This window comes from Polyodon spathula, chromosome 14, assembly GCF_017654505.1.
Source record: "Polyodon spathula isolate WHYD16114869_AA chromosome 14, ASM1765450v1, whole genome shotgun sequence".
NCBI lineage: Eukaryota > Metazoa > Chordata > Actinopteri > Acipenseriformes > Polyodontidae > Polyodon > Polyodon spathula.
Window position 1 is genome coordinate 4,204,500 of NC_054547.1, and position 23,603 is coordinate 4,228,102.

The 23,603-nt window shown below is 38.7% G+C and overlaps 2 protein-coding genes and 1 long non-coding RNA gene across 5 annotated transcripts; 2 read left to right on the forward strand and 1 right to left on the reverse strand.

Annotated features, from left to right (window-relative positions):
- The first annotated feature begins 231 nt into the window (after positions 1-231).
- On the forward strand, positions 232-4,619 carry pdzk1ip1 (PDZK1 interacting protein 1). The gene is made up of 4 exons (XM_041269882.1): positions 232-471; positions 1,935-2,055; positions 2,599-2,685; positions 3,864-4,619. The coding sequence occupies exons 1-4, from the start codon at positions 285-287 to the stop codon at positions 3,937-3,939; spliced, it is 471 nt and encodes a 156-aa protein (XP_041125816.1). The 5' UTR covers positions 232-284; the 3' UTR covers positions 3,940-4,619.
- Positions 4,620-9,188: 4,569 nt separating this feature from the next.
- On the reverse strand, positions 9,189-11,290 carry LOC121326876. The gene is made up of 2 exons (XR_005951509.1): positions 10,698-11,290; positions 9,189-9,815 (listed from the first exon to the last, which is right to left on the reverse strand). It is a non-coding gene; the product is annotated as an uncharacterized LOC121326876 (long non-coding RNA).
- Positions 11,291-11,518: 228 nt separating this feature from the next.
- LOC121326875 (endophilin-B1-like) lies at positions 11,519-21,820 on the forward strand. Of its 3 annotated transcripts, none has more exons than XM_041270481.1 (11): positions 11,519-11,708; positions 12,922-13,063; positions 14,881-15,009; positions 15,220-15,353; positions 15,835-15,927; positions 17,125-17,211; positions 18,836-18,859; positions 19,534-19,623; positions 19,981-20,081; positions 20,901-21,126; positions 21,383-21,820. In XM_041270481.1, the coding sequence occupies exons 1-11, from the start codon at positions 11,646-11,648 to the stop codon at positions 21,488-21,490; spliced, it is 1,197 nt and encodes a 398-aa protein (XP_041126415.1). In that variant the 5' UTR covers positions 11,519-11,645; the 3' UTR covers positions 21,491-21,820. The 3 variants fall into 3 exon arrangements, with proteins under 3 accessions (XP_041126415.1, XP_041126416.1, XP_041126414.1); XM_041270482.1 differs by having other exon boundaries at positions 11,522-11,708; positions 17,125-17,163; XM_041270480.1 differs by lacking the exons at positions 17,125-17,211; positions 18,836-18,859 and having other exon boundaries at positions 11,531-11,708.
- The last annotated feature ends 1,783 nt before the right edge of the window (positions 21,821-23,603 follow it).

Sequence of the window (23,603 nt, forward strand, 5' to 3'; positions counted from 1 at the left end):
CCCTGCTCCTCAATTCACTCTTTCCCAACAACGTTTATCACCACGGTAACATAGCCAAGAAGAAAAACAGTTAACACAATACAATCAATATTTTCTTTTTACAAAAACATTGCACAACAAGTTCATAAGAGCCAGCCAGGCTACCATGTAAACACCCTGACAGAGCATGCAAAGCAGGCTGAATTGTAAATGATTGTTGACCAGCTCTCTATCTGTGTGGTGTGCCAGCTGGAGAGCTTTCCTGGGAGTCCAAGGTTCTATATTAACCACACAGGATTGCAGGTATGCAAATAGGATACAGAGCTGGACATTGTGCACCTTGCCTTGCTTGGGAAAGCATCGGTTTTAGATCGTCAGTAAAGAGCCCTGTTGTTTATTTATTGCTTTTTCATTTTTTGTATACAATGCCGAAGGCTTCTGTTGCGTTGCTCTGCCTTCTCTTTGCTGTTGGAGCAGCTGTGGCACAACATGGTAAGAAATAATTTTCTGGACATAATTTATTGTTATTGAAGAATAACAAAGGATTTGGGTTTACTGGGGTACACAGTAAATATATCATCTTTACTTTTATTTTTATTTTAATAAGCAAACAATCCCACTAGTAAAATGGTACCCCGAAATGTTCTCTTTTTTATATGAAAGCAGTACAACTGAGGATGGAGAGATTGCTTCCCTGAATAGTTATACAACAAGCGTTGAGATAGAATACCTTTTTCATATTCTGCTGTCCTGTGTGAATATTTTTCTTAATGGATCTCATTTTGCAATCTAACTTCCATTCATTCAAATCCTTGGAATCGCTCTGTTACTCATACTACAAATTACATCGTGGCGCTAAGCAGATACGGAGCATGATTTAAAGAAAGCAATTCTCCCATATGTTAAATCCAGGTCTTCAGGGTCTCATAGGTGATTTGGCTGTCCTCATTTGTGGAAAAACTACAGTCTATGAACACTCATGAAGGATCCTCCTCTTAGATCTCCTTTTTAAGAATATGCTAAATATTTTAATGAGCAATCCATCTTAGGAGTGGAGTGGTACCTGAAATATCAATTTGTTTCCAATGTTGGATGATTTGACGGAGCAGTTGTTGTCTGTTTTAGGAGGTTATAAATGAGAGCATCAAGCTTTTTTACAGCTAAGGAAAACAGAAAAAACAGGGACTGTCTTTTTTTTCCTGATGGTGTTTTGTTGTATGGAAATATCTATTAAGTGGATATTTTCAGGTTTTTAGAAAAAAAAAAACTCTCATTTGTGTTTCACAGAAACCTATATAAGTTACAAAATAGCAGTGAAATAATACACATGTAGGCCCCACCTACCGACTTATTCAGTTTTTTTACATAACACATTAAAACAGCCTAATACTTAAAAAAGTTTTCACGAAAAGGACGCTGCACTGTTGTTTGAATTCACTCTTATAATTACAATTAGATTCAGTATTAAATTAGGGTTGATATTAAAACACATAGAGCAAACTAAGTTATTCCAATCACTCTTACCTAATATCAGTAACTGCCATTTTCCTCTATAAAAGGTTCATGGTAAATGTGTATTTTTTCCCCCACATAGACATTATTGAACAAAAGGACAACTGTTCCTACTTTGCATCATTTATGTGAGCGCCATATTTAAACCATCTTTCAATATTTACAACTGGAGCTGTTTAAAGATGGTGCTCACTTTATACAAAATGGATGCAAAGAAATGTGAGAGAAATGTTAATTTCTGCAAATATATCCCATGGGTAGTTCCATTAAAGGTGAAGCAGCTTCCATAACAAATATTTCATTATTGCCATCACTTGTGGGTACATTTTCCATCTTCTAGAGCCTTTACCTTTAATTTATCTTTACCAATCCTAAAGGAAGATTTTTGAGTTCCAATTGTACCTCCAGCGTCAGTGTCCTCCTGTTTGTGTTTGCATGTTTAGGCAAGACTAGCCCCCAGAGGGTGCTGCAGCCCTGGCTGACAGGGATCATTGCGGTAGTCGTCTTCCTCTTCCTTGTCTTCATCGCCTTCCTCGTCAACAAAGTTTGGTGTGAGGAACGCAGGTGAGTTGAGTGCACAATGCTTTCTATTTACTGTACAGGTACAGGAGCATTTCTGGAAGCGTGGCGTATTAGCTACACTGTATTGTTTTTGTTTGATATTGGAAACAGCTAGAATTTCTGTATAATACATCTCTTTTTGTATAACAGAAGTTTTGGTCCAGTTTACCATGAAGCTGTTCAAACTGATCGATATCAAATCGATACATGATGAATCTTTACACCTCTATTCAGATTAGCTGTCTTGTCCATTGTGAGTGTGTGTGTGTGTGTAACAGGTTGCTAGGACCTTTAAAACTAAATTTCTGAATGAGAATTCAACCTGTCAGTGCTCATCCATTTCCTAGCAATTTGACATTCTCAGGTTGGGTCTTAGGGTCCTAGTGATTCAGCATCAACAGCATGACTAGGGAACCCATTCTAAGTGCAGTCTCTCTAGTGCTTTATACAACCACCTGTTTGAAGACCAAAACATCCATGTTTAAAAGTTTAAAAAGATTGTCTTTTCTAATACAGCCGCAGTAAGCATGTGCTTTTATTTTCCAGTGAGGAGGCTGATCCACAGCATGTGAAAGTACACGAATATGTGATGACCAACGGCTCCAACTCTGAACACGTCTTGGATGCAGTCAGGTGAGAGACTGATGTTTTTAAATTCTCCACGGCAGCACTCTGAGTTTATTTCTTTTAGTCTCCTGGTTACAGAATCACTTCAGCCATTAATGAAGCATTTGTGCATAAATTGGAGAAAGTAATAAATACTTGACTGATAAGAAGATCATTTACAGCCTAATGCTTAAAAAAGTAAACTAAATTAAAGCTGCACTGTTGTCTGAATTTGCACTTATAGTTAATATGTAATTAGGGTCGATATCAAAGTACTTAGCACTAATATTGTAATTCCAGTAATCTTACCTAATATTATAAAAGTTTCGCACAATATGGTAAATGTGCATTTGATTTTTAAATAGTATTTTTTCATAGATATTAGTAAACAAAGGGACAAAGGTCTAAGTATAGGAATATTCCTTATGGAAGTTGGTTCACCATTAATTGAACTACCATAGGGTGTATGTTCTGAAATTAACTTTTCTATTGCCACATTCTTATTGTTTTTTCATGTGAATCCAGTCCTATATAGGCACACTTGTGCAATTTTGCTCAACTGAAGGTCATTTTTTCTACCTTGAGCACCACCTTGAAAGAACCCCAATCTTCAGCATATGGATTAGCATTAGAAGATGTGATCAATATTTAAAGGCAGTATTGTTTAAAGATGGTGCCCACCTTAAAAAAAAAAAAAAAAAAGGCTGAAAGTAAAAAATTTTACTTACAATTAGCAAAATTGTGATAGAGAATAAGACAAGTTAATTTCTGAAAATATACCTCATGGCAGATCCATTAAACAACTTCCACAGTAAACATTTCATTTTTGGCCTTCACTTTTAGACCACTGTTATTACTGATCGCTTCTTGAAGATATTTCATTGCTGCAGTTCCAGCGTGCCCTCGAATTTCACGTCAAGCGGTCACATGAAGGAACGACGTTGAAAACACGCAAGTCAGAGGAAACACAGTGATTGGTAGCCGCTGCAAGATTGAAAGCCATAGTTCTGGGAGTCTGAGTTCTTTTAAAACCTCCAGACTCCCAGAAGTAATTCCTCTGGAACCCAATCTCTGCTTCTCCACTGACACCTATGGTCCCTCTGCATGACATCAGACTGATAGCTCAAATTCAGAGCTCCCAGTTGTGGTGGGGGGTGGATGTTACTGACACACTTATTAATGAAGAAATGGTTTGTGTGTTTCAGGTCCAACGAGCATGAGGGTGCCTATGAAAATGTAGGAATGAGCCAGGAGTGCAAAGTAACCACAACAGCCATGTAGGAACTTCTCAGCTCTTAAGTGCCTTTTAAAATACTCATTCTTTAGAGCGCGGTGGAGACAGCATGAGGTACAGCGCTTGTGTCCTCTGCAGTGCAATGAAAAGATTGTGTGTATTCTTTTTGGATATCTGTATGGTTTGATAGCCTTTATACTCTAACATCCTGACCATACATGTTCTATTGGAACATATGACATGTATAATAGATGCTCTACACTGAGAATATAACGTGATCTGCTGTTTATCATCTGTTCTCTCCTCTTTCCCTCAATGCCTTATCAAAATTACTGTCATAAAGTATTCAAAATGATCTGGGCTATTGCCTTCATCAGTGTTAATTTTATATAAAGGTAATAAGAAAGGAATCGATTTGATCAACCTATACTCAGGATAAGCCACAGCTGAATTGTATTTGAGCATTTTACAGCACAGGTGGATCAACTTGGATTGCATCACCCATCTAACCCTGGTTATGCTAGGAATAACCTTTAAAAACAGGCTGTTATTAGGATTCACTAGTACAATTGAAATGCCCAGGGTTGGGTTAATCCAGCAGGGTTTAAGTTTAAATCAACCCCTAAGTGAAATATTCAAATCCATGAAGCACTGCAGTTAAAAATGAACCATGATGTTTAATAAATAATGAATGGCTGTCTTTCACAGTACTTTGACCCTTGTGGTTTTTGATTTTTACTGTTTCTGGTTACAGATACACATTAATAACTAACTTCTTTGTTTCTGTCAGCTTTTTCACTCACCTCTACTTACAACTGGGAGCAAAACAAAGTATCATACTATATGTCAAAGGAGATTACAGCAGTAGCCATTAGTCTCTGAGGCCAAACAAGTTAGGATGTGCAAACAGAGTTTGGGGGTTACTGTGCCTGGCTATAACCCAAGGGGACTTCAAAAGGAGCTTAAATTGCGCTGCAGTGTTATGAGGAAGTGAATTCTTCAGACCTGTTCTTCTGTAGTGCTTTTGAAATTCTTTCTATTAAGATGTCTTCATCTCAAAATTGTGATCAAAGTTTACTTCCATCTTACAATATTTGCTATTTTTGTGAATATTAGTTCCAAGCAGACAAGCTAGAGAAATATCACTAATGCTAGTTTATGACATTTAGCCGTCTAAAACAATAGCAACACAATGGGTAAGGTAATATTGTGCACTGTATTCCCAGTGGGTTCAAGATATCACTGCTATATCAAAATTTAAAAACTATTAACACTGCAGTTTAAAACTTAATACTTACCATACTCACTTGCACAGGGAAAAGGATAACCAGGGGTTTGGAGAACAAAAATGACACTGTGTATTGTGTTAAATTATGCATGCCAAGATTAAGGACACTTATTTTGGTAATATGTTTTGAAAGCTTATTAGTTTGAAATAAATCTGACATTTCTTTTAGTCAGCTGTAATTTATTAGCGAGTTAAGCTAAAACAGACTTTTTTGTGTGACTTTTTTGTGTGTTCTGAGCTTCTAGGGACAAGCTACTGGTGACTCTACTTACCGTTAGAAGAAAACAGAAACTTGATGTCAGTTATACAACTTCTTATCTTTCTAGTTTGCTGGTCAGTCTGCCGCTTGTTTGCTTTCCAAGGAGGGAATGTTCCAGGCAAGTGTTGTGGCCCAGGCTGTGTGAGGGTAGGCATGGGGTCACACCCCAGACCACACGAGCAGTGAAGATATGCGATTATCTTCCTGACAACATGCACATGGAGGCAGCATACAGGGTCGTACAATTTAAAGGGTGTAGCATTTATTTTCACCTTTCGGTTCTCAGTTCTGACTATGCTTCTTTGATTGTGAAATCATGTGACAGGAACTGGGTCTCCTTAACATTGCTACTTCAGCTCCTACCAGCCAGGTAATCTTGGAACTCAAGCGCTGGCCATTAACTCACCAACAACTACAGTCAAGCTTTTGGGTGGAAAGAGGCAAGTAGTTTGGTGGTCAGATTGGAGGAACGCTCACTGAACTTCAGTTCTCCTGAGCTGTGTAGGGAATTGCTGCAGTGAGGGAACATAATGGGGGAGAAAAACTGCCATAAAATAATTTGGTGCTCTAAATTAAGTTTAGTCCAATACCTAAGTATATAGACCAAAAGCCTGATTATTGAATATAATTGGCATAAACTTCAAGTGAAATTGTAACCATGATTTTGACTTAATTGTACAAAAATTGGAGAAAAATATAGGAACACCCAACCACTACAGGGCCATCATGTGTAGCATAGACTGCAGTGATTCCATGTGCGGCCGAGACTGCAGTGATTCCATGTGCGGCCGAGACTGCAGCGATTCCCTGTACAGCTGAGACTGCAGCGATTCCCTGTACAGCTGAGACTGCAGAGATTCTCTGTACAGCTGAGACTGCAGAGATTCCCTGTACAGCTGAGACTGCAGCGATTCCCTGTACAGCTGAGACTGCAGCGATTCCCTGTACAGCTGAGACTGCAGCGATTCCCTGTACAGCTGAGACTGCAGCGATTCTCTGTACAGCTGAGACTGCAGAGATTCCCTGTACAGCTGAGACTGCAGCGATTCCCTGTACAGCTGAGACTGCAGCGATTCCCTGTACAGCTGAGACTGCAGCGATTCCCTGTACAGCTGAGACTGCAGCGATTCCCTGTACAGCTGAGACTGCAGCGATTCCCTGTACAGCTGAGACTGCAGCGATTCCCTGTACAGCTGAGACTGCAGTGATTCCCTGTACAGCTGAGACTGCAGCGACTCCACGTGCGGCCGAGACTGCAGCGATTCCCTGTACAGCTGAGACTGCAGCGACTCCACGTGCGGCCGAGACTGCAGCGATTCCCTGTACAGCTGAGACTGCAGTGATTCCATGTGCAGCCGAGACTGCAGTGATTCCCTGTACAGCTGAGACTGCAGCGATTCCCTGTACAGCTGAGACTGCAGTGATTCCATGTGCGGCCGAGACTGCAGCGACTCCACGTGCGGCCGAGACTGCAGCGATTCCCTGTACAGCTGAGACTGCAGTGATTCCATGTGGCAAGGCTGTACGGGGTTTAAATTTAAGGAGCACCCTACAATTCTTCAATGACCACTGCCTCCTTTGGGGAAGTTTAGGGTGGAAAGTCTGATCTACAGAACAGCTCACTGGTAGGATGGCATGAAAGTTGAGCTAGGTTCTCACTGCTCAATGCTGCTGTTCTCAGGTGCATGCATGGAAGCATTCTTGTTAAGCACCGTGCACTTGAGCCAACTAATCACTTTCACTGGCAGTAAGGCTCAGACTTAAATAATTACAAACCTGTGCATAGAATTGGTATACATGTGACGGAGCAACACTTAATACAGCATAGTTTTTCTGTGTGTGCCATGCATGGACGTAACTGAAGTTGGTCTGTATTATGTGTTAAAGTGTGGTAAGGTTTCAATGGCTTCTGATTGCAATAGTTGGACAGTGGCAACAGTGACTGTATAGGCGGTTACTGGAAGTTTTCACATCCATAATTCTGCATGTTACAGTTTGGCTAATTAAATAAGTAACTTTGGCTATGATTGATGGCTGCATTATCATCTTCAATATAGCTTTTGCATTCAGTTTATAAGGGCAGCACTGTTGTGTGGAATTGATCTGCAATGATGCTTTTGTACATTATGGCCTACAGTAGGCCTTCCAGAGTAATCAAGGCGCTCAGGAGAACACAAAGTCCAATCAGGTAGACAGGTCCTAAGAAAGCAGCTCACACATCTTTTGTAATGCAGTAAGATTAAATGGCGTACATTTTGTGAGACCTGTGATGTATATGGAGTCAGTTAGTAGACCTGTATCCCACTTTTCCTTTTGTAGTAACCAACCCATGTACAAAGAGGGCTTTTTAAATCCAGATTCAAATTAAATTGTCAAAGGGAAGTAAGAAAAAAACAAACAAATAAAATATTGCCTAATTTTCTAATTAAAACCATATAAACATAACTGATTTGCTCACAAGGTAATGAACAGCCCTCCTGTCTTCCCTTATCTGCGGATTACACCTGCTGGAGACAGACTGCATGAATCACAGAGAACTCACAGGCTCTGCAGAGACCAACAGCAGAAACTGATTAAACAAACTTGCGCCAGATTATTAACACTGTAACACTGAGCTGCTCTGGGATGCACAGAGGAACTAATGTGGGTTCATGCTAAATTGAGGAGCTAGGGAAGCAGGTGTAAAATATCTGGGTTCTGAGGTTATACTGGTACGACACTGTCTACCAGCAACTGCTAACTGTAAAAAAATTAATAAAATTGGCAATTATTTTACCCCTGTTTTTCTCCCAATTTAGAATATCAAATTATGTTCCCCACTGCAGCAATTCCCCACAGCAGTTAAACAGAAGGGGACATATAGCACTATACTTTAAGGAAAACACTACTTAATCTAATATACAATGAAAAAATGCTGTATTTTGTTTGCTTTTGTACACAAGTTAGACTGTAAATATTTTTATATATATATATATATATATATATATATATATATATATATATATATATATATATATATATATATATACATACATACATACATACATACATACATACACACACACACACACATACTTTAAGTCATCTGCTTTTGCAACTACACCCCTGCTACCAGCTTCATAAGCTTTAGTGCCAATTTAAAAATGTAAGGTTTCTGAAATATGTAAATGTTTTTCTTAAATACTTTAAAGCCCATATTTCAAACCTGTGTGACGTGATTTTATATTTTTAAGTGCACACTTTCTTTAAAAACACATTGAACTAAATTAATTCCAGAAATGATCAAATATGAGGCAACTTTTGTGTTATTTTGTAGCCTACACAGTTGGGCATTTTCACTTAGTTATAGAGCTATAGATATTAACAGTCTGAATAATGTTTTGCTTTTGCTGTTACCAGACAGGGTATGCAACCTCAGACTCCCACATGTTGAATTCAGAGGTGAAGCCTGCAGCAGGATTTAAATGGGAGCAATGCACTATTTTAAAACACTTTCTGTTACATTTACTTACTTTAAATGCACCAGTACCTTAATATTTTTGCAAGGAAGCTGCTAAAACTAGAGGCTGGCCCAAGTTGAAGATATCTGCTAGCACAAGCAGCCACTGCCATGCCCCTTGTGAAGCCAGAGAGCCATCTGCATTTCCATGATTGTTGATGAATAGTTGCACACAGCTTCTATAGGTTCAGTGGATCACATGACCATTTGAATACATTGCAAACTTTTTTTTCAGGAATGAATCCCTAAATAACTGTCAATTGTTTTTATTAATAGCTGTACCAGCATGCAAGTCTAAAGAGGCCGCGGAAAAGACGGCACATTATGGCTTTTATGTCCTCAATTTTTCAAACAGTCAGGATGCCAAAGATGGCTTAGCTGCGACATATTCATTTCCATATATAATTAAAGGGTGGCACTAAAAAATAACAACAAATATATCCCATATTAATTAATCAATCTGATGCTGGCTGATACACAAGCCAGTCAAACAATGTCCTGTAGCAACCATCCTTATCTCATTAAAACACCTGCCGTGTTGCATTAAAAATATTCAGGAGTCCAACAGTAAAAAAAAATAAATAAATAAGAAATACAAAAAATTGTGTGTGAGTGAGAGATTTTGTGTACCAGGAACTGTAATTGTCCCCCAGGGTCTGCTAATCAGCAACTTGCAAACAGCTCCCATTTTAAAAGCCCTATTAAAAAAAAGGCTCCTGAAGACAGTCTGATAAAAACGTATTTGCATAGAGGGACTGGATTATCTCTCTGTGCAGCCTGAGCTTCACACACAGCTGAGGAGTCCTGATAATGCCAACACACACCATTATACAGTGACACAGCATGGGCGATTACCAGCCGATACTTCAATGGCTTTCTGAAGAGAGAGAGAGAGAGAGAGAGAGAGAGAGAGAGAGAGAGAGAGAGAGAGAGAGAGAGAGAGAGAGAGAGAGAGAGAGAAACAAATTAGTCTGGCCATTCAATTCATTGAAACATAGCCCTATTATGCTTTGCTTTTTAAAACACTCCCAGTCTTTAGAGCACTACAGTTCTTCAGTAGTAAATGCCAGGGTACCTTATGTGTGAACAACATGTGCCCATGAACAATTTGTAGCTGCATTTCCAAATGGAAAAAACAGGCCGTTTCAGATTGTTCCTTCAAAGCAGCCCTGTTGTTATATATGTAGGCATATGAAAGAAAAAAATAATAAAAAAAGATACACAAAATGTTTAAGATTAAAAAGATATATATATATATATATATATATATATATAATATATATATATATCTATATATAATATATCTATATATTTTTTTTAAAACTTTTTAACCTTTTGTGTTCATTAAAAACAAGAAATTTTTTTTTCTTTTTAAATAAAATATGTATTTTAGACATAAAGTCTGTATATTCAACGTATACAGACACCCTAAAGGGCCTTATTGCTTTTATAATCCTGATAAAACAGTGGCTTTGGAAAAAAAAAAAAAAAAAAAGCATAAAAATAATTTTTAGAGCAAAAAATTATGTTTTCAAATAATTTTTATAATTAAATATCCTTACTTCAATAAAGTACTCCCATGTATAATTTTGAAACACACACTAAGTTAACACACTATGACCAAAACAGACGTCGGGAATAAAAAATAAATTCAACGACGTCTTGGATTTCAGTAATTTATTCAAGGTATGTATCCGAAAGGGTGCATAATGTTAGCGTTTACAAACCTCTAAAAAAACAAGTATTCTGCAGTACTCACTTATCACTAGAGGAAAGCCACACACCCATCTCTTAACTATCCTCCTGGCAGTGAAACGCTTTAGAAAGGTTCTCTCAGGAAAATAAATAAGTACTATACACAACAGCACAGCAGTACATTACATAAACCACCAGAGGGAGACAAAGTCACAAGAACTCTGCTACCAACAAACATTTGCAGAGACTCAGACACACACAACCCAACTCCCAGGAACCAAGGACACCTTTATAAGCAAACACAGCAGAGAAACTGAAGCTCACCAAATGAAGCGCCATTTGTGTCAAAACTATCCGGCCGTTAGTTTGTCAATTCGTTTGTTAATTCGTGAATTTGTCAATTTGTCCAGCAGTTTGTCCATAAATTGATAAATTCATACAATAATTCGTAACCGTATTTGTTAATTAATCTATTAATTCATTAATTAATACGAAAGGCTGTACTGACCTGCAAACTTCCCAACAACCAGACAAACTTCCAGCTGTCAATCTCGCACGGTACCGAAAACACTGCACCCTTTCTAGCTCCCATTGCAAATTTGCAGGTCCGTACAGCCTTTCGTATTAATGAACTGACAAATTAATTAACGAATTATTAGATGAATTAACAAATACCTTTACAGATTACTGTATGAACTGACAAGTTTATGGACGAACTGCTGGGCAAATTGACAAATTCAGGAATTAACGAAAGAATTGACAAACTAACGGCCGGCTAGTTTTGGCACACATGGCGCTCCATAGTGCAACACGCAGCGCTAGGAGGGAGTGCACCCGAGCGTGGGCCGGGGGAGGGAGCTGTCGGTGTGGGCTGTGGCGCTTCGTCCCTGCGAGACAAAAAAACAAAAAAAACAACCACAGCAACTCGTCGAGTGACACATTCCTCTCCCCGCCATCATTGACACTGACGTATGGATTGGTTTTAGCAAAATAAATACATACTAATAACACCATGGATTTCAACGTCAAAAGATTTGCAGCTGACGCCGGTACTTTCCTAAGCCGTGCAGTGCAGGTAAATCATTTTTTTAATTTAAAAGTAGCATGTTTGTTTATCTGCTTTTTTTAAAAAAATTGAAACTAAGTTACTCCTAGAACGCCCGTCTTATTAATGGTCTTGATCCGAGTTTGTGGTGCGCTGGTTGGCTAATGAAACCAAGAAACGCCGATGCTGCTGACCTGGGCTGTTGTTGCAACTAGTGTGTGGTGTCTCGGGATAAGTCATCAGTTTTGAGAGGAAGAGGGCCTCTGGGCGTTGGTTCAACAGTATTTTCCTTTTTAATTGAGTTAAATAGATTTCCATTCTGTTTATTTAAAACTGGGAGAGAGAGAGAGAAAAAAAAAAAGGCTTGGTACTTATTTTTTTAAATCTACAAACTAATACAGCCAGTCTACTTTCACTTTGTCTAAAAATGTTTGTTATATAAAAGTAGGAGTTTACAAATAAAGATTGAATACGTGGGTTTTGAGAAGACGGCGGAAAGCAGTAAAAGACTGAACGGACATGAGGATAACCGGTAGCTAGTTCAAGGGAAGACGCGAAGCGGTGTAGAGATGGCATAACAAGTCGGCAAGTGGAGGGTGAGCGGAGCGTGATAGATAGATGAAAATTCACCTAAAAGAATGACAGGAATAGAGATAGAAGAAAGATGGAAATCACTTCTATCAATGAAGTGAGTAGGAGGACCAGGGGGTGATGGAGAACAACGAGACCTCCTGAGGAACGGGGAGAATGAGAGAGCCGCTGGGGTAACAGTGTTTTCAGGGGAGATACATGTTTATAGAAGAGCCAGAAAGTCGAGAGAGGAGAGGTGTGTGTAAGCAGAGATTAAATCAGTCTTGTTGCAAGCTGACCTGCAGTTCCAGAGGGCACCAGAGAGAGAGAGAGAGCCGGAAAGAGCAGAGGAGTGGGGCAGGGGTAGAGATCAGATTGGAAGGGTTACAGAAGGATACAGATTGAATGTATCATACAGTGTATATACCAGTGTGTTTTCAATCTTCCTATATATTTTGATTATTATTATTTATTATTATTATAGCAGAGCTACTTATGATGATAACACTGAAAGGGAGTTTTTATTGTGCTAATGTGGAAACAATGATTCATGCTATTTTAAATACTGTATGGATAATGCTGAAACTGATTCAAGAATACCTGTTTCAGCTGCTACAGTATCTGTATGTAACAAAGTGCTGCATAATAAGCCCTTTTCCCATTATTACACCAGTTTACAGAAGAGAAGCTTGGCCAGGCTGAGAAGACTGAACTAGATGCCCATCTGGAGAATCTTCTAGCCAAAGCAGAATGCACAAGACACTGGACAGAGAAGATAATGAAGCAGACAGAAATTTTGTTGCAGCCAAACCCAAGTAAAGTTTTATTTATGTATCTGTTACAGACCAATAAGTGATCTAAATGTATCCAGTCTGCCTCTGCCATGGAGGAACATGTAGTTTAAATAATTAAAATCTGTTGCTGTCCTCCAGTAGACGTTTTGCAATAATACAGTGCTATCTGTTCACTTCAGTGTAGCATGAAACAATTTTAAAGTTGGTAAAGGTAATGACAAACTGTGTGTATCTCACATGTGCAGGCGTGATAGAAGTCTCCATTCTATTTCAAGAATATGATTTTATTTAAAAGGTATCTGGTGAAATACAGTACATATTACTGTAGGTTAAAGTAAGTTGTTAGTTTGCATGCTTTACTTCCAGCTTGTCACAGCTGGCAGCAAGGTATGCCAGTCATTGGTTTAGGACAGGAAAGAAGCTGTTAAATGGGTGGATAGATTTCCATTACACGAGAGTAGATGTTAAAACTTCATGCTGATTTGAACTCTGCTCTCTCCAAGATAAGCATCAACTAAGACGTAGCTTTGCAGTAAACTAATGTGATCCATCTGCATCTCCATCCATTTGCGTTGTTTTCCATCTGATGATGTAGATTTCCTTCTGTCTGGTGTTGATTGCTGAAGTGTAGTGCTGGCTCCAGGGATCAGGTTATTTTGCCTCCCCAGTGCATCAGCACACACAATGGCTGCGATGCTGGCTCCGGGGATCAACCCAGTGTGGTCTCCCCAGCACATCAGCATGACAGCCATCTGGATTGAGCTAAGTAGGGTACATCTCTGGGGTTTTCAAGTGGGCACCTTCCATCCTCTGTGTTTCGTTGACTAGCCCACAACACCTCAAGAGGACTCAACAGTGATTCTGGTGTCTCAGCATCACCCCCTCCATCCCCCCACTCAGCTCAGCCCAGCTTACTTACCTGTACATCAGCGTTCTTTCTGTTGTGCTTGAGATCCCCATCCAGAATCTTTGTCTCAACCACAGCCAGTTGCTGCTTCTTTCTGCTGCTTCAGATAAGTTCTTCACTGTGCGATGCAACTCTTGGCCACTGAACCCGACGTCTCTGAGAAACCGGGTTGTAGAGTGTGCCACAAATCCTCGACAACCCACCCCCACTGGGTAAACTCGGACTCTCCATCCTCGCTGTTCCACTTCAGCAGCTAGTTAAGCATACCAAAGTTTCTTCCTCTCATACGCCTCATCCACAACATTTTCCCATGGCACGGTTAACTCTACCAGATGAACAAGGCATGCTGATCCAGACCACAAGGCAATGTCTGGTCGAAGGTTAGTGGTGGCTATCTCAGGTGGAAAAATAAGCCATTCACCAACATCTGCCAGCAGCTTCCAGTTGTCCTGAGCGAGTCTTGATTTTAACACCTTTTCTTGGTGGTTGCTCTCCTGAACGGAGGAATATTGTCTTTTGTGTGTAATGCTTTGATGGAACTGGTGGCAACTTATTGGTCAGGTTACGCTTGTCTTCCAATGCTAAGGACAAACATCACAGCAGCTGGTCATGGCGCCAAGTAAACCGTCCTTGGCTAAGACCCACCTTGCATCCTGTCAAAATGTGCCTTAATGTTGCATGTAATGAACACAAAGGACATGAGGGATCCTCAACCACCCAGAGGTTTAGGTGCTGTGGTGATGAGAGAACATCATATGCTAATCTGATGAGGAAACTGATCCTGCTCTGTTCCATTGTCCACATATATATATAAGCACACAGACTGTAGCAATAGAGGGACAAAAACATTCTTGGATAAGTTTATTTGGTACCAGATTTCTCAGTCTTGTGACCCTCCTCTTTAACTTAGTTTTGCTGTTTTAATTTGCAGATGTACGAATAGAAGAATTTCTGTACGAGAAACTGGAAAAAAAAGCCCCGGCTCGAATGAACAATAATGAACATTTGGGGGAGTCTATGATAGATTCTGGAAAGGCGTTTGGACAAGGAACTGCATATGGTTGGTACAGTAGTGTGCATTACAACTAGAAATGTAGGTTTTAGGGTTTTATATATAATATATATAAAAAAAATTTAAAGGTTGAGTGCTCTCTTTAAAATGTATGATTTCAATTGAACAAAACACAACGCCTTTATCTGACACGTGATCTTCATACTGATTTGGGGTGTTTCTGTGGGTTTTTTTTTTTTTTTGTTTTTTTATAAACAGGAAATGCTCTCACAAAGTGTGGGGAAACACAGAAGCAGATTGGAATTGCTGAAAGAGAGTTCATACAAAGTTCAGCCATTCATTTCCTAACACCTTTTAGAAACTTCCTGGAAGGGGATTTCAGAACAGTGTCAGTAAGTTTAAAGGCTTTCTTCCTGTTTTCACTGTGTTTCAAAGTTAGTGGGCTGAAATACTTTATGTACAGTGTCCGATAAGGTTTCTTGATGCCTTTCGCTTTGTCTTGGTACAGCTCTGGCGCCTCACATTTGCTTGCCAATTGCTGTCTGCGAAAAGCTGCAGCTCTACCCAGAATTCTTTACTTCTTTAACAGGAAAGAACATTTGCTCAAAGTTAGACTTTCTTCTTGAACAATAAAACAATGTATTGGTCATGTGCCTTTTTAGTTTTCACATTATTAAAACCTAATGCTTTGAGATATTGGCAATACACAACAAGAAAAAGTTTTGTGACACAGCTTAAACAGCAGTTCCCTATTATTTTAATTGAGTAATGAACGGTTCAGTGTATTGTTTACCAAAAAGGGTTCTTTTTATTTAATGGATGAAATGCTGCATGTTGAATAACTCGCCCCCGTATCGGTTTCTGTCTTACCAGAAAGAACGCAAGTTGTTGCAGAACAAGAGACTCGACCTGGATGCTGCGAAAACGAGATTGAAGAAAGCTCGAGTAGCAGAGGCCAGAGCAGCAGTGAGTAGGATGTATAAACGACAGTCCAAATATTGGGTATTGTCTTAATGATCATGAGATATACAGTATAGTAAAATAAGACTCCCACTGCAACTGTAGTCAATTCCAAATTTACTTGGCGCACCATTTGTCACAACTTAGGCAATGTAGATAAACCATAGTCATTAGATCAGCTGTGACTGATTTAAGATCATACAAAAAAACCCTGGATTGCCTCAAACTGCTAAGCAGTTGAAGCTGTTTTCTCTCCTTGCTGTGCATACAAATGCAGTATATACGAATGGAATGGGTACATTTGATCTTTGGCGCTGATAAGCACATATTATTGTAAATGTGAATTAATTGAGCCAATGAAGCCTAAATTGTTTATCCACTCACTATTTTTTTGTAAATGTCTACTAACTTTATTTACTGCTTAAATTGGTTTACTTTTATGGCTTATTTATATCCAGTGATACAATGATACACTGTGCCCTAGCTTATTCAGCAGATATTGTGGGACCGACCTTTGGATAGCATTGCCACAAAACTTGCACACACAACTGCTTTTACTCTACAACGATCCTGCTTCAGGGTTTTGTTGAATTTTTTACTTTTAACAGCAGAAGCATAGATACCTTGTTTAACGCCTTTCCTTCAGGTGAAGTAAAATAATTGACCCATTGATACGTCTCGGCTCTCATGCCTTGAGCCAAATGTAAAAGCTTCAACGTAACACTGGTAATATCACCTCAGTGTTTTCCACCTTCTCTTATTGGACTTATTTTTAAGCAAGACAGCCCTGTTCTGACTCACCTGGCCATGAAGGGTGCCTGGGCTTGCAGTCGTTTCGCATTGAGCTGGTTTCTGTTTCTTCCCTTTCATTAACACAGATAACATTATCACTGCCACCCCCCCCCACCCCCCCCCCCCCCCCCCCCCCCCTTTCTTGCGCTGAAGATCTCTCTATATCTCCAGAAATGATTTTATTCAATTCTGATCAAACTTGGTTTGAAGATTCTTTTGCACAAGTTATATTTAGGGATGTAAGGTGGAGCCTGTCCGTTTTGACTTTATATACAATATACATATAAATGCTTTGTTCACTTCTTGGTTCATTTTTTTGAACAGACTGTCACGAGTACAGCCTTGATTAAATGACTGTACCTGCAGAGTTCTGTTTTCAAGTCTTTTCTTTGTGTTCTCTGTATGCTTCAGCATTTAAACTCTTCTCCACTCGAGGGCGATAACCCTATGGTAAATTTCTCTTACATGCTCAACTTCCTGCATGTAAAGTGGCTGAAGGTTTGTTGGCCGTCTTCGGTGTCTTACTATTCCACTTTCATACTTTCTCTTGCTGTCACAGCTGAGGGGTCATTGCTGAACAGAGCATGGGGATGCAGCTCTTTAAAAAGTCAAACCTGAATTTGCATGTACCTTTTAATGTATACTTGCAAAAGCTTGTCAGGGTGCTTTATGATATGTATGTTTTCAATTAAAGTATATACACATACTGTTTTTGGAGCTTAGAGTGCACAACTGCATTTACACTACAAATGTAATCTGATTTTATAGTGAGGATACTAAGGGCCTGGTTTTCAACGCTTGGTGACTTGTGTTGAGCAGATCAGTAGTTATTGTAAAGCTCTGGAACAAAAACAAAAAAGATACCCTGCATATTTCTGTAAACAACACAGCTTCATTGAGCAAAACAGAACATTTAACATTTGATTTAAGTCAAAGGATCATTCCAGCCCAAGTGGACCACATTCTGGGGAGGAGTTTCTTTAATTTGTGGTTGATACATAAAGCACATGGGATGGAGAGAGAAGTGCTGTTTGTATGTGAAACAAGAGTGTAATCATGCCACACATGAACATTGTGATGACTTCACCATGTCAGGAAACCTAGATAAATAATGCTAGTATCATGTTAAAGCTTCTTTTGAAGTCTTTCAACCAATAAAACCTTAATTGACACAAGGGGTCGAGCGACTCCTCCTTGGAGCATGTGAGCTGGAATGAGCCATTGATAAGAGTAAGTACAGTTACTCTAATTCCAACTTCAGAATACCAGGCCCTACGACTTTATTTTCCCTTTTAATATGCTGTTAAAAATGATAGCAAGAGGAGGTATCTTCACACTTTTATTGTTGTAGTTGATAATGTCTGTGTTTGAACAGTTTGTAGTCTGAGGTTACACATACCATGTGTTGGGCAACCGAAATACAATAGATGAAGGGAGGGTGGGTCTCATATTGTGCTCATCATCCAAGTGAAGCAATATTGTACGTTTTGATGCATTTTACTGACCTTGCAACATACATTGCTCATTCTGGACAACAACCCACTTAGAAACTGATAAAATCATGATTGTGGGGGGAAAAAAAAAAAACAACCTTCAGAAAGAACTTGCCTAGATCAAATAGATTTTTATTTTTATCATAGTCTCCTAAATTTGCAGAATATACCAAAACTGAGGATGTTTATTAAAATGTGGCACACAGTCCCAAAATGACAATGTGGGTTGCTGTGACTGAATTGGATCTGGACTACATTTAATTTCAAGAATTTTGCATGGACGTTCAATTAATGCCACCCAGACTCTCTAAAGGAAAAAGCTGTTATTTTTTAAAGTCACAAGGAGATTCAAAGACCACTGAAGCATACCATATAAAGTAATAACCTTCGATGTAAATGCCTGTGTACATTTGTTACTTAAGTTACTCACTTCCACTTTGGGCTTAGCCCTGAGTCTCCAGTAGCTGTAGCAATGTTAATCTGACAAGTGGCCTTCTTAGTGATCTATAAGACACCAAGTGTGTGTGTGTGTGCTGGGTTCTACCTGATACAAATTACTTTGCACTCTTTTTCTATTGTCCACATCTATCATTTTTAAATATGATGTCATTGTTTTAAATGCTTGCCAGCTTTGGACCGAGGAAGTGACACAAGTAAGTAGATTCTTTGCAAGATGCAAGACTTCCTGTTACCTAAGATTTATGTGGGTTGTGACACCCTCCATAAACACAGTTGTCAAAGACTGAGGTGCAGCTGAGAATGTGGTTAAGTGTCTTGATCATACAGGTTTTATCTCACAAGGTATAATGGCGAAGGCAGATTTCTGTTGGTGGAAGACTTGACCTTTAGAAATTGGTTAGGCCAGTGCTCACCGATATACTCATTCAAGAATATTTCTTAAATGAACATTTTAGAATAATATTGACAGTCACTTTTGGGTGCACATGTACAAGGTTGGTGTATTTTCCTATCTCTGAAATGATTTATGATGACCACTCTCACTGTCGTTTTAAGTTGAAGATCTCCCTATACAAGGATAATTTGTCTCTCTGGTGGTTATAATAAAGGGAATAAATACACTATACATCTTCAAATGCAGATTTATTTATTGACATTTTATTTTTGTCTTGTATTTACAGGAATAGAAGTGCTGAAACATGTATCGGGCAGTCTTTATATATAGTACTATTAACAGCTATCAAAAAAACTATTATCAGATTATGTGTATCTGCACCTGGGTTACATTGCAGTTGACTTTAATGTGTGTGAGTTGGCTGCTGTTTTTATAGATTTGCATTCTCACTAATTATTGTTTTTGATTTAACAGGCTGAGCAGGAGGTTAGAATAGCACAGAGCGAGTTTGATCGGCAGGGAGAGATCACCAGACTTCTGCTTGAAGGAATCAGCAGCACGCATGTAAGTTTGCATTGCTGAAGAAATGAAAATTTCATTGTTTTGCTAACCTCCTCTTGGGGTGCATTTTCCTGTCACTGGGCTATAGTGAAGGCAGCTGTATGTATACGTAATTTCAGAGGTTTCCATACCTGTGTGTGTATATCTAGCTCTATCTCTGGAGAAGCACTTCTCCAGTTGTGACGAAACACGGTTAGCACAAGTTGTGAGTGTAGGAATCTGGGGATATTTGGATATGCCGATCTATCTGTCTTTATATAATACATATGTCATAGTTTTTGTTTAAAAATCCACTTTGCATTCTTAGCCCTTTAGATTTTTATTAACATGCTGGCTTGCTTTAATTTTTCTGTGTTGCAGGCACACCATCTCCGCTGTCTGAATGACTTTGTAGAAGCACAGACAACTTATTATGCACAATGTTACCAGTACATGGTGGACCTTCAGAAGCAACTTGGAAGGTAGCAAAACAGCAACCCTTATACCATCTGCTGATTTCAGTTCAGTCCAGTACAACATATATGTCGCTATCTGGCTCTAGAGGGTATGGTCTCTTGAAGATGTAACTTTTGAGGCAGAATCTGTTTAATTTGTATATTTATTTGGGAGCTATGTATCTTTTTGTTAAAGGACAAAAAAAGTTTAATTAGTTGTCTGCTATGTTGGCAGAATGTATTAATGATACAATTTAAAAGCCCTGGCTGCATGAACCTGACAAATTTAACTGCATTTAACATGTCATGTCTGCATAAGCATTTCAGTGAACTTGTTTTAATTTGTCATTCAGTATAGATGGGACTTGCTCATTCTTTAGGTGTATATTCAAATGCTGTCACTAAATATGTAGAATACAAACTTTCTTCAACCAAGGTTTTAATGAAGAAATACTCTCAATTCTTAACCAGAAAGATTTGCAGTTTTATTAATTAGCCTTTTATTCAAAAAAAATATAAAAAGCACATCAATGTGTCACTGAACCTAGGATTACATTTTAATGATGGTGTTAAAAAGAACCAAACACATGAGTTAAAGATAACAAATTTTGTTGGCATTGAATGCTGTGTAAGAATTAAATAATTGTGCATATTTTTTGTTTTATCATCCTTTTTAAAAAACTCTAATGATAGCAGCGCCATAGTTGAAATTTGATCCCAGGTAGATTTTTGGTACCGCACAGTTCATCATTCTAGCATTAAAAGTCAATGCTGTGGTTACAGTATCTGAATAACTTTGGTACCATGAGTCCCTTCACACATTTCTACTGGCATTTGTTTCCGCAGCTTTCCAACCACACTTACTTCCAACAACAACCAGAACTCCTCCAGCTCAGCGCAGAGCATCTCTGTCCCCTCCATTCCTGTTAATTCCAAGCTGCCCACTCCAGCCAATTCCATTGTCACTTCAGGCTTCAGTGAGCTGAGGGCATCGAGTGGCACCAGAAAGGCCAGAGTGCTCTATGATTATGATGCTGCGGACAGCAGTGAATTGTCTCTACTGGCAGATGAGGTGGGTAATCGCTTAATCTTTTTGGACACAGGAAATATCTACAGTATAGCAACCATCTGGTAAAATATTAACAGTGGCACAAACAGAGTTTAATTACAGAAATGATCTAGAACAAAAGTGGGTTAAATTAATTTGGACATTTTTCGTTCCACTTTTAAGCTTGGTGAAAAATGTTCGGAAGTATTTGACCAAATTGCCAATAGAATGCATTGTATTACCTTTCAAAGAAAGTGTACAGTTTTGTTGTTGTTTCCAGGTCATTCCTGTGTATAGTGTTCCTGGAATGGATACTGATTGGCTGATGGGTGAAAGAGGAACCCAGAAAGGAAGAGTGCCTATTACCTACCTGGAGCTGCTAAACTAAGCCTGTACGTGCCAAGAGCGAGAAAGAGAGACGTTATTACAGCTGCGGTTTCATATTTATATGCAATTTAACTTTTTATGAAGCAGTTTTAAATGTCTTCCACACTTAGATGTCTTATTGTCATAGGGGCCAGTAGAACTTCCCACTGGATTCATAGCAGACAGTTGCATGATACATATCACAGACTCAATTGAGAAAGATCTGCAAGCTTTTAATATTTATGTGTCAACAAAACTTTCATAATTGTGTTTTTTACTGAAAGTTTCACTAACTGCAAACATCAGTGTTTGTGTACTGTAGTGCTTAAAATAAATGTAATTTGCCAAGTAACAGCTTTTTTTGTATTGTCATAAAACATGTTACCTATTTTTCAAACTGGTTTTATCTAGAAAATCAAATACATGCTTACTCTACTACTCAAGCTACAAACTTTTTTTTTGTATAGTGTTATAATTATGATCTTCTATTTCAGCCTATTGAAATATTACGTTTTAAAATATCCAACAGCTACATTTTTATTACATTTAGATGCAAAGCTATGCAGTTTATAGATTAATTAAATAAGTTTCAGGCTTACCGAATGGTAGAACGTTTGACATGTGCTTAAATATTGAGGCACATGATTTGTGTTTCATGACAGTTTGAGGAATAATGACTATTTTACAGAGAGGTGGTTAATGTATAAGATGAGTTGGCATTGCGAGACCAATGCACCCTAAACTATGCAATTCTGCATGACACACTTGAAGCAGCACATCCAATTATTTTTTATTTTTTTTTGTATTTGGTCCATGGTGTGAATATGTGTGGTTTATACATTGTAGAATCTGGGTTAATGGAGGGCTCCTGAGCGTTCTGATTGCATATTTCAACCATTATATTTTTGCACAATTACTTAGCATGTTGAATGTATTTATTATCATGACATGGTGATGTTGCAAAGCCAGGATAGGTGCAAGTGGAAGACTATGTTATATCTCTATTGTACCTGCTTGTATATTATATATTACACATGTATCCCTTTTGCCTTTTAGTTAATTTGTCCTTCAACCAGGTAAAAGTTATTTTGGGCTCCAGTGCTATGTTTTGTTTTTATAGCCCAATCACAGTTCTTAACCTAATATTGTTGTACTGGAAACAAATATTTCAAATCTGAGAATTTGCTTAACATGCTATCCACAAGAGAGCTCTTTGTAATTCAAAGAAGACACAAAGCTGTCACCAGAGTTTCTGGAAAGAAAGAGAACTTTCACCACAGGCTGTCTTACACTGAAGCTTTGTGGCTTCTCACAAATATGAATAAACTGCTTGTTTGGCCTCTGTCCAGCTGGAACAGTGCTATAGAATATGGTTGGTATTTATTCCCCACCAAATAGGATTTAAAACTCTTAAGCAGAAGCCACCAGACCGGTTTGTGAAACCTATAATTGTCATTATCGTCAGTGGGGATGGCTGCTCTGGACATCTAATGATTGTGGAGCCAATAGACAACCCAAAGCTAGAGGTCAGGGCAAGGTTGTAAAACGACGCAATTTGTTATCCAGGTTACACTGTTACCAGCAGGTGGTGCTGTGGGACTGTACCAAGAAGCGACCTGGCATTTCACTCCTTGTTCTTTACAAGACGAATTAGAGATATCACAAAAGGGGGGTTTACTCCTGGGATGCGGTGTGAGGAAATCTGAAAATTAAAGGATGGAATGAGGAGGCGCTGCTTCCCACTCTTCCCTCTGGTTTGGATTGATGGACGTAACAGAGACAGACAACACAAAAGGAATAGCACAGGAAAAAAAAAAAAACATGAAGCCACAGTGCAGAGTTGTTGGACTAACGCTTTGTAACATTGCCCTAGGGGAGAAAATGAATAGAAAAACAACAAAATGGAGAATGACATTATTATGGAAGGGCAAAAGAAAACAAGACTTTCAAAGTCATTGTGATCCAATGTAATAAGTACTAACTATAACTTAGCCGTGCTTTTCAATGGCAGACCAGTTAGTACCGTAGATTATTAATAAATTGTATTCTTATACTATTTGTGTATGTTTTAAATACAACAATCGAGAGAAGCTACAATAAGACGATATTTCCAGGTAGATATTACGCGCATCAAG